Raw genomic sequence first — 18,374 nt, 5'->3', positions numbered from 1 at the left:
ACAAGATTGAAGCATTGTGGCCATTCTCTGGGGGCAGATTTAGTAGTGTGCATATGGCACCTTTCAATAAATGGACTGAAACATCTAACGAGAAACAGTTTTTAATCCATGGAGCCGCATTCACACAAGCAGATGCACCAGTTCAAGTAAATCCAGTTTTGACACCTATTTACTTAAATTACCCCCCAACATCCTTCCCAGACTCATAGAATATCAGGGTTGGAAGGGACCTCAGGAGGTATCTAGTCCAATCCCCTGCTCAAAGCAGGACCAATCCCCAACTAAATCATCCCAGCCAGGGCTCCGTCAAGCCTGACCTTAATAACCTCTAAGGATGGAGATTCCACCACCTCCCTAGGTAACCCATTCCAGGGCTTCACCACCCTCCTAGTGAAATAGTGTTTCCTAATATCCAACCTAGACCTCCCCCACTGCAACTTGAGACCATTGCTCCTTGTTCTGTCATCTGCCACCACTGAGAACAGCATCCCTTCCCTGGTAGGCTGGAGGTCACCCAAGCCCCCCAGTCCCTGGGTCTCCCTCTCCCAGGCAGGCTGTGTCCCTGCCGGCTACCACCCCCAGATCTGCCTGGCCCCAGCCCAGCTATTAATTCTGCCTCCTGCCCAGCCCCCACCTCACTTCTGCCCCCAGTCCCCCCCCATCAGTTCTGACCCTGCAGTCCCCACATCTGCTCCTCCTGCAGGTCCAGGAGTTCGTCACCCCCCTCCCCACTGCCCATCCCTGGTGCAGAGAGGGAGGGACGGGGAGGAGCTCTCAGGAGACACAGAGATGAGGTATCAGGCGTTGGGTAGACAGGAGTCCTCCAGGGTCATAGAGACTAGGACGACTGTGGCTAGAGGAGCCCATTTTATCACTCCCAGTGGGCTCCTCCCCCAGATCCCCGGAGTCTTCCTGGACCATAGAGGACAGTGACAAACAGGCTGGACACTCCCTGGGGCAATGGGGTTGGCTTCTCCAGCTCGATCAGTCCCTGATCCCTGTAGTTTGACAGCCCAGACGTAAGATCCAAACTAGCCCGTAGGGTGATGGAATCTGTGTGATAGATATAGGGTGAGCAGAGGTCCCGATTTTATAGGGACAGTCCCGATTTTTGGGACTTTTTCTTATATAGGCTCCTGTTACCCCCCATAGTCCACAGGCAGAGGCCATAGAGACTAGGTTGCATGAGGCTAAAGCGGCTGATTTCAGGGTCCCCAGTCGGATAGTTGTGACGAACTGGGACGGTTCTTAATGTTTACCCTGAATACTGTGTGAGTGCCTCAGTTTCCCCTATGCAGTTCTTAAGTCTCTACGGGGTGAGATTGTTGCAGAGCAAAGGGCCAGTGTGCATAAATGGCCGACACTCTGTCTCCTGGCAACTAATGGCCGGGGCCCTTCCCCCCTGCAAGGTGATAGCTAAAGGTGTGGGAGAACAAAGAGATCAAGTGACCTCCTGGCCCGGGAAAGAGACAAAGCCCAGAGGAGGAGGGGCTGGAGGGGGTTTCAGTTTGGGGCTGGCTGGGGACGGGAAGTGAGATGTAGGTGTCTGGCTCACTGCCCCCCAAAATGGATCCGGCTGAGGGGTCCTGTTCTCTGTACCTACAAGCTCTGTTTTAGACCGTGTTCCTGTCATCTAATAAACCTCTGTTTTCCCGGCTGGCCAAGAGTCCCGTCTGACTGCGGAGTGGGGGTGCAGGACCCTCTGGCTTCCCCAGGACCCCACCTGGGCGGACTCGCTGTGGGAAGCGCATGGAAGGGCAGAGGATGCTGAATGCTCTGAGGTCAGACCCAGGAAGGTGAAGCCGTGTGAGCTTCTTGCCCTGAAGACAGTCTGCTCCATGGGAGAGGAGGCTCCCCAGAGTCCTGACTGGCTTCGTAGGGAGCAGTTCCAGAGCATCGCCCGGGCAGGGCCGGCTCCAGGCACCAGCTGAGCAAGCTGGTGCTTGGGGTGGCAGATTGTTCGAGGCGGCATTCTGCCCAATCCTAGGGCGGCACGGCCGCTTTTGTGTGTGTGTGTGTGTGTGTGTTCTTGTTCCGCTCCGGCCGCCCTGTAGGGGGCGGCGGCGCGGAGAACCAGAGCGCCCTGCAGGGCAGTCCTCTTCCTTCCCTCCCTGCTGTAGCCCTGGCCGCCCCCTTCTCTCTCTCTCCCGCCCGCTCCCTCCCCCTCCCCCACCCCAGCCGGTCCCCCTGCACCCGCGCTCCGGCTGCGCCGCAGTTTTTTTTTTTTGCTTTGCCGTTCTGGCCGCCCCGTTTTTTGTGGGTTTTTTTTTTGCTTGGGGCGGCCAAAAAGCCAGAGCCGGCCCTGCGCCCGGGGACTCCGTGACAATAGTCACACACCCACACACCCGCACCCCATCTCAGAGACACAGTCTGACCCCACTGCTCGATCTTACTAAGAGCCAGGGGCGGATTCTCTCGCCGGGGATGGAGCCCGGCGGGAAAGTGAAGATCGGGGCCTCGCTAACCGCGTCAGAAAACGTCACCTGCCCCCGTTCACAGTCCAGAGAAACCCGGATCCTGCTGGGGACCCGGCCCAGGGGGGTCATAGGGGAGGTGAGAGCCCGGAACTGATGCCCCCACCGCTCCACTGCCCAGATCCCCTCCTTGGGGTTAAGGTTGATCCGTTCCTTCCTCCTCGCAGACTCTCTGGCCACCCCCACCGCCCAGCGTCCCTCATCCCCCACCTCCACCTCCATCTCCCAGCAATGTCTCCCAGAGGTGAAGCCCTCACAGCCCAGCACGCAGGGACATCGGTCGAATCTCTCCGGGTTGTCAGGCAGAACCTGCCGCCTGCATTCCCATGTCACACTTTTCCCATCCGCAGAGAGGACGAGTTCGGGATGAGCCGTGTCAGGATCCAGAGTCACATTCACTGGCGGGGAGAGACAAGCAGAGCAGAATTCAGCCCTGGGAGAAGCTGGGACAATATCCTACACTCCCCATCTGCCCCATTCTGGCTGGGACAGTCCGGGATCCTGGGGGGCTGCCTCTGCTCAGTCTCAGGTGCCCCAGACAGAGACGTTACTGCAGTTTCTCAACCTGGGTAACGGGACCCACTTCTGTGCCTTCTACTGTTGCCCTCCAGGAGCTGCTCCATTCCCAAGGAAGGCATCAAAAACGTTTAATTAGGACGGTCCAGACGAGGCAGGTACCAACTTTGGGAAGCTTCGTTGCCCCAATGCAGCCGACGCTCCCAGGCCAGGGATCAGAGATGAAGATGTAGCCCTGGGGAAGAGCCGGTGATTTGAGGCCAGTGAGTAGGACGTAGGCGAGGGCATTGGGTGGGTGTGATGGAGTGGGAATTTTCTGTAATATTTCGTAGGAATGCGGCGTGGGCCTCAGTTTCCCCCATGTGCTGCATGGTTAACGAGGGGGTGGGAAAAGGTTGTTTACCCTCTGCAAAGAGTCAGAAATCCAGGTGAGACAGGTGCCTGACTGTCTGGAGCCTGGGCCCATGTCCATGGAGAGTCCCACAAGACAATGGCCGCTCCAATGACCCAATTATTTGGCGCCTAGCAACTAACAACCATGGATGGCTCAAACTCTGCAGGAAGCCAGCTGCGTTTGACCAGCTGGAGAAGAGGAGGTTACTTACCTGTAACTAGAGGTTCTTTGAGATGTGTGGTCCCTACCTGTATTCCACTGAGGGTTTATGGATGCACTATGCGTCTGGAGCTGGAGAATTCGAAAGTAACGTCCGTTGGGCCGCGTACACACCCTTGATTCACCTCATGCTTTCGTCCGAGGTGATAAAGGGCAGGGCGGACTGACCATGCCTTCAGTTCCTTCTCCACCACAAATCGGACAAATCCGCAGGGGAGGGACAAGAGGGGGGGGAGACTGGAATATGGGTAAGGACCACACCTCCAGTTAGTAACCTCCTCTTCTTCGAGTGATGGTCCCTATTGTATTCCACTGAGGGTGATTAACAAGCAGCACCTAATTTGGAGGAGGGTGGGAGGAAGAGGTTGGCTCGGTGGAATGGTCGGAGGACGGCTGCGCCAAACGAGACATAGAATCATAGAAGATTAGGGTTGGAAGGGATCTCAGGAGGTTATCTAGTCCAACCCCCTACTCAAAGCAGGACCAATCCCCAACTAAATCATCCTAGCCAGGGCTTTGTCAAGCCTGACCTTAAAAACCTCTAAGGAAGGAGATTCCACCATCTCCCTAGGTAACCCATTCCAGTGCTTCACCACCCTCCTAGTGAAAAACTTTTTCCTAATATCCAACCTAAACCTCCCCCACTGCAACTTGACAGAACAAGGAGTAATGGTCTCATCAGGTACCACTGAGAACAGTCTAGATCCATCCTCTTTGGAACCCCCTTTCAGGTAGTTGAAAGCAGCTATCAAATCCCCCCTCATTCTTCTCTTCTGCAGACTAAACAATCCCAGTTCCCTCAGCCTCTCCTCGTAAGTCATGTGCTCCAGCCCCCTAATCATTTTTGTTGCCCTCCGCTGGACTCTTTCCAATTTTCCCACATCCTTCTTGTAGTGTGGGGCCCAAAACTGGACACAGTACTCCAGATGAGACCTCACCAGTGTCGAATAGAGGAGAATGATCATGTCCCTCAATCTGCTGGCAATGCCCCTACTTATGCAGCCCAATATGCCATTGGCCTTCCTGGCAACAAGGGCACACTGTCGACTCATATCCAGCTTCCCGTCCACTGTAATCCCTAGGTCCTTTTCTGCAGAACTGCTGCCTAGCCATTCAGGTTGTATTCATGCACTGTAGCAGTGCATGGGATTCTTCCGTTCTAAGTGCAGGACTCTGCACTTGTCCTTGTTGAACCTCATCAGGTTTCTTTTGGCTCAATCCTCTAATTTGTCTAGGTCCCTTTGTATCCTATCCCTACCCTCTAGCATATCTAACACTCCTCCCAGTTTAGTGTCATCTGCAAACTTGCTGAGGGTGCAGTCCACGCCATCCTCCAGATCATTAATGAATCATCCACCGCAGAAACTTGCACCGAGGAGCAATGCACAGCAAAGGTATGTACAGAAGTCCACGTGGCTACCCTACCCAGGTCTGGAAGCGGCTAGAGTGAGAAACGGTCAAAGGGACTTCCTAAATAGTCTCACCCTCTGCAGGTTGAAAGCCAAGGTCCTGCAGACATCAAGGGAGTGAAGGAATCGCTCCTCCTATGAGTTGGTTAAGATGAATGCGGGAGACAACCTTTGGCAGAAACTTGGGATGCAGGCACAGGGAAACTTTGTCCTTACAGAACGTGGTGAACGGGGGATCCACCATCATGGCCCCCAATTCCCCTACCCTTCTTGTGGAAGTAAGAGCTACCAGGGAAGTAACCTTTGTGGAAAGAAGGGACAAGGGAGCATGAAGCCAATGGTTCAAAGGGTGATTTCATTCATGTTGAGAGAACGAGGTTGAAGTCCCATTGGAGAGCGATAGGTTGAATGGGGGGACAGATTCTGAGGAGACCCAAGACTGGGTTAATCTTTTGTGGGCCCCTGGCACTTGGACAGTTTGCCCTCCTCCTAGATAGCTTGGAAACGGGCTCGATCTTGCTGGGGAAGCTTGTCTGTAAAGTCCTCCAATTTACCGTAATTGAGAAAGTGTCATTTGGCCAATAAGGCCTGGTAGTTGGAAATCCAAAATTGGAGACTGGCTGATGAGTGCCCCAGAAGGTCCAGCTGCTTACCCTCCTTGTCTGCCAGGGTGCATCACTGCTTGTATCATGAGGGAATGGGGTGGAGGATGAGAGAACAGAAACTCAGACCCCTTAGCCAGTACATGGTACCCCCTTTTCTGCCCGCCAAACAGTTCAAGCTGGCTGAAGAATGGCATCATTGATCGGTAGAACAACCCTGGTCGGTACTGAGGCCTGAAGCGTGTCAAGAAGCTATCACTGTTTTTCCTGTCCTTCCTCCAGCGGATGAATATGGAGCCTCTCAGCCACCCGGCGTAGGAGGTCTTGGGCCTGGTCTACACTTACCCCCCAAGTCGAAGTAAGGTACGCAAATTCAGCTACGTGAATAACGTAGCTGAATTCGACATACCTTACTTCGAACTTACCGCGGTTCAGACGCGGTCCACACGCGGCAGGCAGGCTCCCCCGTCGACTTCGCGGTACTCCTCTCGTCTAGCTGGAGTACCGCAGTCGACGGGGATCACTTCCTGGTTCGATTTATCGCGTCCACACCAGACGCGATAAATCGAACTCGGAACTTCGATCCGCAGCCGTCGAACTACCCGGTAAGTGTAGACTAGCCCTTGGATATGATGAAAACGATCTGGAGACAAGGGTTGAGCTGAGGACACAGCTGCGTCTAGAGAAGATTATGGGAATTACTTCTGTTCCGGCAGCACTGTTAGAGCCAAACTGAATGACTCATCTTGCAAAACTGGTTCCAAATACCCAAAGCGGGGAGAGGGGTGAATCCTGTCTTGCTGAATGGGGAGGCTCCGAAGGTAGATATTGCAGCCAAGACCCCCCTGTGCGGCCCACAAGACGGATCCATTGGATGCTGTGGAGGGCCCCAGGCAATGGGATAACAGTGGTTTCTCATTGGGGAAAAAGAAGGGACTCTCACAAAGTTGGCGGTCCCTTGGATATTCATAGCAGCGGTAGAGGATTGGCAGCCCCTGTGCTCCATCCGAATCCTCCAATGAGAACTCAGAGCCCGGTTCAAGTGGCGGTACCATCGGAACCGGGGGAGACTGTCTGAACCGTAGGGGAGTGGGTGGAAGCGTGACTCAACTGAGGGAAGTCCAGAGTTGAAGATCATACCCCCGCTAGGCACCGACTGTGCAGGAAGACATGGAGACCTCACTTCCCCCAGAGCAAAGAGTTAATCGGGTCCGGGTCCCGTCTCCAACCTCCCCGGTGTTAGCGGCACATGCGCCGCAGCCGGAACCAGAGCTGGAGCGGAGGGCTGGTTCGGAACCGATGGTTCCCTTGACTTAGGGGGTGCGTGGCTCGATGGTTGGCACTGGTGGATCTGGCAGTTCTGTGTGACTTCTTGTGCTTGTGAGCCTTGGTAAGCGCCAGTTCTCGGTGGCTGGAACTGGTGGAAGACGCATGGGCCTTCTTGGGCCTGGAGGAAGACTTACTGCCATCCTTAAGCGCATGCATCCTTGGCTCCCGACTAGGCCCTGGCACGGGGTCCATAGTACTGGTACCGGCGGAACCGGACATGATCTCCACCGTTGGAGGTGCGCTTCTGGGTTTTTCAGGCTGATGTATGCGGGGTGGTTTCCCAGCCTGGATCCGACTGTGGCCTCATGGTGCTTTTCGAGGTGAAGAGCCCGGCCTTCTCACGTATGGGAAGGACGGGCCGATGCTGCACCTGGATGAAATGTGAGCTTCTCCCAGGCAGGAGAGGCAGCGTTGGTGCTCATCACTGACTGAGAACGAACACGGGCAGGAGGCGCAGATCTTCCACCCCGGCGTCTCTGGCATAAACCAGTACCCAGGCATGGGTGCTGGATTGGGATGGGGTGGGGACCGGTGAAAACAGAGCCCTACAGTCTCTTAGCTCCTAAAACTACCACTAAACACTAAAACTAGAGTAAAACCAACACAAACCTGAATAAAAAGAACTCTGTACAATTCTAAAGTGGGGGGGGGGTTGTTTAAGTGCGTGAGAGACAAGAGGACACTAGCAGATCCGACTCGGACCATGTGGCGGTGAGGAGGAACTGAAGGTGCGGTCGGTCCACTCTGCCTGTTAACGCCTCGGACAAAACCATAACGCGAAGCCAGGGCGCATGCGCGGACCAGCAAACGCTCCTACTTTCAAATGCTCCAGCTCCGGGCACATGGCGTAAACCCTCCATGGAATACAACAGGGACCATCACTCGAAGAAGAACAAAGGGCTAAGGAGGGGCCAGGTGGGAGTTGTTAGGGGTGAGCTGCTGACAGCTGGGGATGCACTCCCCTGAATTGGGACTAGAGAAGGGTCAGAGGGCTGTAGGCTCAGGGCTCACCACGATGGACCAGGCTGTAACTCTCTCTACGCTGCGTTCCAGACATCTAATAAACCCATTTGAAAAACCAGTCGGAGAACACTTCAATCTCCCTGGACACTCAATAGCAGACTTAAAAGTGGCCATTCTTCAACAAAAAAACGTCAAAAACAGACTCCAACGAGAAACTGCAGAACTGGAATTAATTTGCAAACTGGACACCTTCAAATTAGGTCTGAATAAAGACTGGGAGTGGCTGGGTCATTACAAAAACTAATTTCCCACTACTGTTACTCACACCTTCTTGTCAACTGTTTGAAATGGGCCACCCTGATTACCGCTACAAAAGTGATTTTTCCTCCTGTTGACAATTGCCCTCTTCCATTTAATTGAATTGGCTCATTAGCACTGACCCCCCACTTGGTAAGGCAACTCCCATCTTTTCATGTGCTGTGTATTTATACCTGCCTACTGTATTTCCCACTCCATGCCTCTGATGAAGTGGGTTTTAGCCCACAAAAGCTTATGCCCAAATAAATGTATTAGTCTCTAAGGTGCCACAAGGACTCCGCGTTGTTTTTGCTGATACAGACTAACACGGCTGCTACTCTGAAACCTGAGACCAGGCAGAGACACCCTGACAGTGTCTCCCCCGGGCTGGCTTCAGAAACTGCCTCTTTTCCAGCTCCAGCTCCCTGGTGCGGCTGCTCCTCTCTCGGGATTAGAGGAAGATCAGCACCTGAAGCTGCAGGGAGGGGAGTGAGAGGAGGGAGGCAACAGATATAAAGCCAGGGGGAAGCTGCACACTGACCCCTCTCTCCTCTCCCTGGCCTGGGAGAAGAGACGGGAAGGGGATACTGGAGAAGAACCTCTCCAGGCCAGAGGCAGCCCTCTGAACTGACTATTTCAAAGGCATGTGGATGTGTGTGGAAGTGCCAGGGTCAGCGCTAAGGACCTTTGCTTTGTGTGTAGGTTCCTTTGTTCATCGGCGTGGGTGTGAACTCAGCACCAAGGCTGGCGTCAGGATTGTTCATCTGACCTCTGCTTGGGATCTCCTTCGTATTTCGTGTTTGTATTTTTATGTTTAGAGGCTGGGGGCGGGCGGTGTCATGGTCAATGCTGTGTGACAAATCTCTGTCCTTGTCTCTGGGGTCCCGCGTTTCCTGGCGGATTTCGCTCGCCTCAGAGGCTCACTATGACCCTCCATGTAGCCCTTCTCTCTCTAGAGGCAAGGGAAGTGTGGAGAAGCAACCCTTCCTCGCACAGTCTCTGTTGTCTCCCAGTATCAGTGATTAATCAGGGAGGGGAGGGGGGAGCCCAGGCCCGCCCTCTACTCCGGACTCCAGCCCAGGGACCCTAAAATTAGCAGCTATGGAAGCTGACTTTTTGGAAATAGGACGTGTACAATTCCCTGGGCCACTTTCCCACAGCAGCCCCCACTTCCTCAAGATCCGCTTCACCCTTACCTCAGGGCCTCCTTCCTTGTGCCTGATATGGTTTGTACTCCTCAGTCTCTCCAACAACACAGCTTCCTCCTACAGCTCTTGAAATGCCTCACTGACTAACTGGGAGGTTTTTAACTAGTTCCAGACAGCCCTTGATTGGCTTCAGGTGTCCCAATCAATCTAGCTATCTCCACTGCTTTCTAGAAGGATCTTAATTGGCCCCAGGTGTCTTGATTAACCTGTAAAAAGCAACAGAGGGTTCTGTGGCACCTTTAAGACTAACAGAAGTATTGGGAGCATAAGCTTTCGTGGGTAAGAACCTCACTTCTTCAGATGCAGCAACTGCCATTTGGTTGCCATGGTACCAGGGATTTGTTTAGCCTGGGGCTAACATACCTGTTCCTTACTACTTTACTATAGCCATCTGGCCTTGCCCCGTCACAACTGGTTTGATTTGTAACGTGAGCAATAAGTTCGTGAAAATCTTTTCAAGGGATTTTTCTCTTCCTTGAAAGATAATCTCCGTGTGAAATCTCACCTGGTGTGTATGACTCTAGGGGTTCCCCTTCTTTTCTCTCCAGTTCAGAGGGCAGCGTGTCTGGAGAGGGAAAAGAGACGAGGTTTCAGGCTGGCATGTTTACAGAGACATCCCCACTCTTAGCTGACAGAACTATGTTTTAATTACGTGAGAGAAAACGTTGGCGAGGGACAGGGCCGCGCCCAGGTCTTTAATCAAAGAATCTGACGCTTTTTCTATTTTCGCTTTCGTTCCGGCATCTCACATCCACAGAAACGTCCATTAACCCTCCCACCTCCCCCCAGCAGATACGACGTGGGAGAGGGATTTCTCTCTTCCTCCAGACCCCCGTCGGTTTCGCTCGTTCTCCGTGGGCATGTTTTCATAACCTAGACCCAGATCCTGCCAAGAGTTTTAGCATGAATGGACCTTTACGCCCTTTGGCTCATTTGACATGAATGGGCTTTGTGGAGACTTTGCAGGATCAGGGCCCTGAATGGCGAAGCTTTACCCAGGCCACGCCCCTCTATCCCTGCTCCACCCCCTTCCTCCTCCGCCCTGCCCTCAACGCCTCCACTCCCTGCCCACCCAGGAGCACCCCTTGAGCCTGCCCCTGTGTTGTAGGGATTCGCCTGGGTTTGCACCTTTGGCCTACCCGAGCTGCCACACGCGGCCGGAGCACAAGGATGGGCTGGGTCCACATTTCAAAAGTGACCTGTAATTTAGGGTCTAAATTTTGGGGGTCAAACTTCAGGCCCCGGGGGCCTGGTTCTCCAAGGTGCTGCGTATCCCACTGGCTCAAGCTGCAGCGGTGGGTGAGTCACAGCTCTGGCGCACACGCCCTGCAGTTCAGTCGTTGGGAGAGAGAAACCGAGGCACTCACATTTTGCTATGTTTTTACCGTCACGATTTTACCAAAGCTCACAGAGTGAATCACCGTGAGACATCCTGGTGCCTGGGCCCCTGCTACATCTGCTGAGTTTCTCCACTTTCTGGTTTTTATTAAATCGGTACACATTGTAATTATGAAGCGAATGGCCAGAGCCCATCTCCTCCCACGGTCTCAGAGACACACCCTCATTTCCCCTCCTAGATTCCTTCTTGGTACCTTTGAACTTCCTCAGAGTCTCCGTTAGAGCAAAAATTTTCTGGGAGAAATCGCTGCGTCTCTCTGCCAGCTCCGGAGAAATCTCCACTGGCTGCTGGAACTTCCCCATCTCACATCTGGAGAGAGAACATTTCACGTGATTATATTTCGTTTACAGACTCATTATCATTCCTTGCTGGTGGAAGTTGCTGCTCTATGGAGCCTGGAGTTAGAAATCCTCTCCTCCCAGCCTCCGAGCCGGTGCAGCACAGCCCAGGGCTGTGCAATCTTCCCCCATAGGCCCCATTAATATCCTTCCGACCTGGCCTGCAGAGAGCAGATCCGAGGATGAAAGAGGCCCGTCTTTCCCATGTACTAGATAATTCCAGACTCTTGTATAGAGGGGGAGGGAGTGAGAGCCACGTACCTGCTGAAAGTGCTTCTGGTGTCCTACAGGGGGGAGAGAGAGAAAAACAATCTCAGTCCCTCATGCCATACACTGGGGTACGTGGGAAAGGGATTTTGCAGATAACGGGGAAAGAGGCACTGCCCTGGCCCCAGGGCCATGCATTGGCTGAGTTAATGTCATCTCGAACAGGAATGAGTCTGTAACTTGTCCAAGAGCAACAATAATTCACATGTCAGCAATGCACGCACTGAGTTACGCTGTGAGCTGTGATGGCTGGACCCCAGTGCCCATGCTGTCCTGTCCCTGTGTCGGGATCTGGGATGTATTTAACTCAGTCTCACCTGCAGCAATTCACTCGCTGGCTTCTGACACTTCCCCTCCAGCTCACGGATCAGCTCGCTGAGACGGGAAATCTCCTCAGAGAGTTGAGTGACGTTGTCATGCTGTAGCTTCACAATCTCCTCGTCCAGCTTTTCCAGCTGGGCCAGCAGGAGTCGCTCTTCTTCCTCCAGAAACGTCTTCAGTTGCTGAAACTCAGACACAATCTCCCGCCTCTCCTTTTCTGTCTGTATCTGTTTTTTTAAAAAAGGGGTGGGGGAAGGGACATATAGAGAACGTCTAGGGGCTTTCACAAGTGCTGAGCGTGCAGGAGAGAGAATTGCCTGACATCTGACACTTGACACAGTAGTTACTAGGGAGCGGATTTCGTAACACCTTCCTCTCTGTTCCTAATATCTCTTCATGGGATGTGTCCATGTCTGACAGGGGCAGGGCACTATGTCATCAGAGACCTGTCTCAATCGTGACCCAGAGCAGCAGGAGGCAGAGTGCCAGAGGAGAAAAAAGAATGAAACAATTATTAAACAGTGCAAGAAATGCCTGTGGGCTCCGGCTGACGGCACGTTCTGGGGGAACGTTCAAGTCCGTTCAGCCTGGAAGGAGTTAGGAAAGCCCCAAGAGCTAGAAATTAACTCATTCCTTGGAACGGGAGCTTCGCTTCTGTAGAAGATGAGGTGAGCCTGATCCTGGGAGAGGCCTTCTCAGGCCCCCTGCACGTGTGCGGGTGCAGACATGACTCTAATCCCTGGTCACGGAACAACGCATACAACAAGTCCTGAGTACTGTGTCCAGTTTTGGGCCCCACACTACAAGAAGGATGTGGAAAAATTGGAAAGAGTCCAGCGGAGGGCCACAAAAATTATGAGGGGGCTGGAGCACATGACTTATGAGGAGAGGCTGAGGGAACTGGGATTGTTTAGTCTGCAGAAGAGAAGAATGAGGGGGGATTTGATAGCTGCTTTCAACTACCTGAAAGGGGGTTCCAAAGAGGATGGAGCTCGGCTGTTCTCAGTGGTGGCAGATGACAGAACAAGGAGTAATGGTCTCAAGTTGCAGTGGGGGAGGTTTAGGTTGGATATTAGGAAACACTATTTCACTAGGAGGGTGGTGAAGCACTGGAATGGGTTCCCTAGGGAGGTGGTGGAATCTCCTTCCTTAGAGGCTTTTAAGGCCCGGCTTGACAAAGCCCTGGCTGGGATGATTTAGTTGGGGTTGGTCCTGCTTTGAGCAGGGGGTTGGACTAGATACCTCCTGAGGCCTCTTCCAACCCTGATATACTATGATTCCTCATTCCCCAAGGCCACAGAGGAATCTGCCTACAAAGAGATCTCCCTTCCCCAGCTCCTTGCAGGTTAATAATAACGGGGACCTACCCGATACTGCTGGCTTGTCCCCTCGTCAGTCACTTTAAATCCCTTCAGCTTTTCTTTCTCTTCCTTCAGAGTCTCCAAATGGGCCTGGAACGTCTCCTGGTGAAACAGAAACGTGTTGGTTGTTTATTTGTGTCTAGTGGGTGTTTTCCCACCCAAGACTCTGTAGATGACGGTCTGTCACGGAGTCCCCGGGCGATGCTCTGGAACTGCTCCCCACATTCTGGGGCCCAGCGAGCCAGACACCCCCGTCTGCCCTCACTCCACATCCCCAGCAGCTCCAAACTGACTCACCCTCCAGCCCCTCCTCCTCTGGGCTCTGTCCCTTTCCCGGGCCAGGAGGTCACCTGACCTCTTTGTTCTCCCACACCTTTAGCTATCACCTTGCAGGGGGGAAGGGCCCAGGCCATTAGTTGCCAGGAGACAGTGGGTCGGCCAGAAACTGAGGCACCCACACAGTATTCAGAGGAAACATTAAGAACAGCCCCACTTCATCACACTGTCAGCCCTTTCTGACATCAGGGACACGAAGGAAATGATTCCTCATGAATGAAGACTGGGAGTGTTTTATATTCAGACAGCTGAGGATTACCAACCCCAGAAGCCACCAGGGTTAGAAATACCATCTGGGATGCTCAAAGGAGCCCAACTCCCATTGAATTTCAGCCCTGAACCCCGGGGGATTGGATGGGTTGGACAGAACTGGGCTAAGCACTTGGGCGGGTGATTTGTGTTAAGAAGGGTTGCTTTATGAGATCCCAATCCCTTTCATTTGCAATGCCCTCTGGGTAGCGACCCCACCGTTCCTAGCAAAGCTACCAGAAGCAATGGACTCTGGGAGATTCACAAGGCTGGGATTGTCCCCCACTCTGTTTTGTGCAGGGCCCAGTCCAGTGGAGGTCAGGTCTCATGATTGGTCTGCAGGAGCTGCCTGGATGATACAGACTGTGATACAAGTCCCCCTTCTCCCGTCTGAAGGCAGCACTCCCAGGTACACTGGCCTGCAGCACACGTGACCGAAACCTCACCGATCCTTCCACAGTTTCATTTGAGTTGCAAGTTCCCTTATTTCACCAGGGTGAAGTGATTTGAAAATGGCACTCCAGCTTCCCAGAGAAACGTCGCCCACATCAGTCATCTGTCCTGCCTTCATTTCTGCCTCTCACGCCACATCCCTCTATGCCAGGGGCCGGCAACCTTTCAGAAGTGGTGTGCCGAGTCTTCATTTATTCCCTCTAATGTAAGGTTTCGTGTGCCAGTAATACATGTTAACGTTTTTAGAAGGTCTCTTTCTACAAGTCTATAATATTTAACGAAACTATTGTTGTATGTAAAGTAAAGAAAGGTTTTTAAATGTTTAAGAAGCTTCATTTAAAATTAAATTAAAATGCAGAGCCCCCCGGACTGGTGGCCAGGACCCGGGCACTGTGAGTGCCACTGAAAATCAGCTCGCGTGCCGCCTTTGGCATGCGTGCCATAGTTTGCCGACCCCTGCTCTATATATTTCCTTCCATATCACTGTTCATTAGGGTGACCAGAGGTCCCGATTTTATAGGGACAGTCCCGATATTTGGGGCTTTGTCTTATATAGGCTCCTATTACCCCCTATCCCCTGTCCCGATTTTTCACACTTGCTGTCTGGGCACCCTACTGTTCATACCGTGAAAGCTTTACAGAGCAGAAAGATGCCGGGGGGAGAAATCGAGTCTGATCAGCAAGTTGGGGTGAAATGAACCTGTCATTAAAATGCAGTTAGAATGAATTAGACGGGGCAGCGATTCCTTACCTTGTACTCCTGGGCAGCCTCCTGGATGGGAACCACCGTGTGAGTGGCGTGAGCCCGGGATGCATCACACATCACGCAGATGGGGGTTTGATCCTCTTCACAGAACAGCTTGAGAGGCTGCTGGTGCTCCCCGCACACTCGCTCCCATCCTGCATCCTCAATTACCTGTAAACTCAGCTGCTGGACAATTTCTAGGACATTCGCCAGCTGCCTGTTGGGTGTGAGGTTTCTCTGCGGAGCAGTTTCTCCACACTGAGGACAGGAGACGTCTATATCCGACCCTTCCCAGCACTGGCTGATGCAGGCTCTGCAGAAACTGTGCCCGCAGTCTATAATGACCGGGTCTTTAAAATACTCCTGACAGATGGGGCAACTAGCTTCAGCCTGGAGACATCGTGCAGGGCTCTCTGCGGCCATGGCTCCTGTCTAGACAGCCCCAGTGGGTAAGTTTCACTTTCCTGAATTCAGAGGTGCACTCCACCTGCTACAGGAACTGGGTGTTTCCTTTCCTGGAACTGACTCACGCTGTTTGCTGCATTGGAACAAGCCCCCTGGTAACATTACCAGCCCCGGGGGCTTTTGTGATCAAAGTGCCAATAAAGCTCTGCCCCAGCTGCAATCAGCCGGTGTAGAGGGTCACTAGGACCTCTCGTGGGTGCCAGCAGCCACCGGTACTGATGGGCTTGCCAGAGCAGGTGTTTAAGGAGGGATATTTTGAAACTCACAGGCTGCATCAGATGAGGCGGGCTGTAGCCCACGAAAGCTAATGCTCAACTACATTTGTTAGTCTCTAAGGTGCCAGAAGGACTCCTGTTCTTTTTACAGGCTAAAAATTTAGCTAAGCTGGAATCAGTGTTTCAAATATCTGATTCTCACTTACACCAGGGCTGCTCTGGCTCAGTGCATTGCCAGCTCCCATGATTTCATCTCATGGAGTCTCACGATATTTGCTGTGTTTGTTAGACCCCCAGCTCCTGGAAGCATGTGATTAGGGGAGACTCTTGCCACTTCTTTCCAAGTATCCTTAACCCTAAACTCCTTCAGCAACCTGGGCCCTGGCTCTGTTCCAGGCACAAGCCATGTTTGCTGAGGTCAGAATTAAGGATTTGCTTTGCAGGGCGAGTGAGAGGAATACATTGAGTGCAGCGCATAGACCATGGTCTGTCAAAGGCACATATCTGGGCTGGGGCCGCGTCCCGCTGACAATGGTTTTAGGAGTGTGTCCATAAGAACAGCCACACTGGGTCAGACCAAAGGTCCATCTAGCCCAGTATCCTGTCTTCTGACCGTGGCCAATGCCAGGTGCCCCAGAGGGAATGAACAGAACAGGGAATCATCAAGTGATCCATCCCCTGTTGCCCATTCCCAGCTTCTGGCAAACAGAGGCTAGGGACACCATCCCTGTCCATCCTGGCTAATAGCCATTAACGGACTTATCCTCCATGAAGTTATCTAGTTCTTTTTTGAACCCTGTCATAGTCTTGACCTTCACAACATCCTCTGGCAAGGAGTTCCACAGACTCTGTAGCAGAGAATGGAGTAGATATTCCCTTGAAATCCATATTTCTTTGCTTTTCAAAGTTGAGGCTGTGGTGAAAATCTACACTTGAGTAACCTAATCTGCCTTTCTGCGGTTTTTTTTGTTTTGTTTTTTTTAAATTTATATGCATTACACAGGATTAAAATTTCACCCACTAATTCAGTATCCCAGATTTAGACTGGACAGGGGGGATGTGAAAAAACATAAATCTCTGCCAGGATCTTTGATCAGGGTTTTGGGGTACGAGAATGATCCAGATAATACATAGAATAATAATAAAACCTACTGCAAGTATGTTGGATTAAAAGTAATAATTAATACATTAATTGTTTTGGGGAAAATATGATCCGGTACAGACCCCGGATTTGGTTTGCATTATTAGAAAGAGATATGTCTCTCAGCGTGCTTGAGTTTGTGCTAAGTGAAGCAGGCCTGTTAGTTTGCAAGGTCTGTGCTAATTGTAAAACAACATTCAGAGACTAAGAGTTTGACCTAAAAGTGGTAAGATAACAACATTACAAATGTTTTTCTGAATTCAGGAACAAGATTTGTTGTTCCTCCACTTTTACATTCCTATCTTGCTTGTTTTCTTTTCATATGTGACAAGTGGCATGGATGGATTCATTGGAGTCTGTCATGCCCCAGTGATTTGAGAATGGTTATGTTAAGTGAAATAGGGTGTGATTGTAAATGTATGTTTGAATGAGTAATAAAAGGTTGAAGTGCCAGCCTGATAAATAATAACTACCGAGGAACGTTTGGCTGAAGAATGTGCAGGATGGAGATAACCAGAAGACCCCGTAGGGCAGGGGTCGGCAACCTTTCAGAAGTGATGTGCTGAGTCTTCATTTATTCACTCTAATTTAAGGTTTCGCGTGCCGGTAATACATTTTAACATTTTTAGAAGGTCTCTTTCTATAAGTCTATAATATAGAACTAAACTATTGTTGTATGTAAAGTAAATAAGGTTTTTAAAATGTTTAAGAAGCTTCATTTAAAATTAAATTAAAATGCAGAGCCCCCCAGACCGGTGGCCAGGGCCCGGGCAGTGTGAGTGCCACTGAAAATCAGCTCGCGTGCCGCCTTTGGACAGGAGGGCCGAAGAACCGGATAACAACAAGCCATCACTGCTGGGCCATCTGCATGATGGACTATCATTTCAAACGTGAGAACGATGATTGATTATCACTTCAAACCTGAAAACAGCATGACGAAGCAAACCCTATGAATTTGGATGAGGATGAATTCCTATAAAGACGGACCCTAAAGACTGAGGACTGTGAGTCTGGTTCTGCGACCACCCTCCAGGAGCATCGGATGTGCATCTGATAAGACTCGGCTCCATCCTCGTGTCCAGGCCGCCTGGCACGAGCAACCTCCAGGCTGGTAACTATCACAGCCTTGCAGAACTCTGTGTATCTGAGTGAATGAATGAAATGTTATAGCTATAACCGATTGCTTATTGTAATTCTTTCTGTATTCACAATAAATGCAGCATATTGCCTTATCCCCTTTAATAAGATCCTGCTGGTTTTTATTTTCTTGGTACACCTCTACCCCGATATAACGCTGTCCTCAGGAGCTAAAAATTCTTACTGCGTTATAGGTGAAACCGCGTTATATCGAACTTGCTTTGATCCGCCGGAGAGCGCAGCCCCGCCCCCCCGGAGCGCTGCTTTACCGCGTTATATCCGAATTCGTGTTATATCGGGTCGCGTTATATCGGGGTAGAGGTGTATAACAAGTGCAATATCACCTTCGTACCACAAAGTCTGACCCCTGGAGCCTGCAGGTCAGAATGAAGGAGGGGAGTTAAGTGACACAGGCGCCGGCTTCCTCCTTTCCCCACCCTCACCCCACCTCTTCCCACCCCTGCTCCATCCCCGGCCCTGCCCCATACTCCACCCCTTCCCCCAAGGCCCCACCCCACCTCTTCCTGCCTCCACCC

General features: G+C 51.9%; 1 protein-coding gene across 1 annotated transcript; it reads right to left on the bottom strand.

Moving 5' to 3' along the window:
• Positions 1-2,357: 2,357 nt before the first annotated feature.
• Positions 2,358-15,303, bottom strand: LOC135889376 (zinc finger protein RFP-like). The gene is made up of 7 exons (XM_065417244.1): positions 14,887-15,303; positions 13,104-13,199; positions 11,733-11,963; positions 11,410-11,432; positions 11,004-11,119; positions 9,917-9,976; positions 2,358-2,872 (listed from the first exon to the last, which is right to left on the bottom strand). The coding sequence occupies exons 1-7, from the start codon at positions 15,301-15,303 to the stop codon at positions 2,358-2,360; spliced, it is 1,458 nt and encodes a 485-aa protein (XP_065273316.1).
• Positions 15,304-18,374: the final 3,071 nt, after the last annotated feature.

Source organism: Emys orbicularis, chromosome 15, assembly GCF_028017835.1.
Source record: "Emys orbicularis isolate rEmyOrb1 chromosome 15, rEmyOrb1.hap1, whole genome shotgun sequence".
Taxonomy (NCBI): Eukaryota; Metazoa; Chordata; order Testudines; family Emydidae; genus Emys; species Emys orbicularis.
Note: the sequence above shows the minus strand (reverse complement) of the source record. Positions and strands in the feature narration are given on the sequence as shown.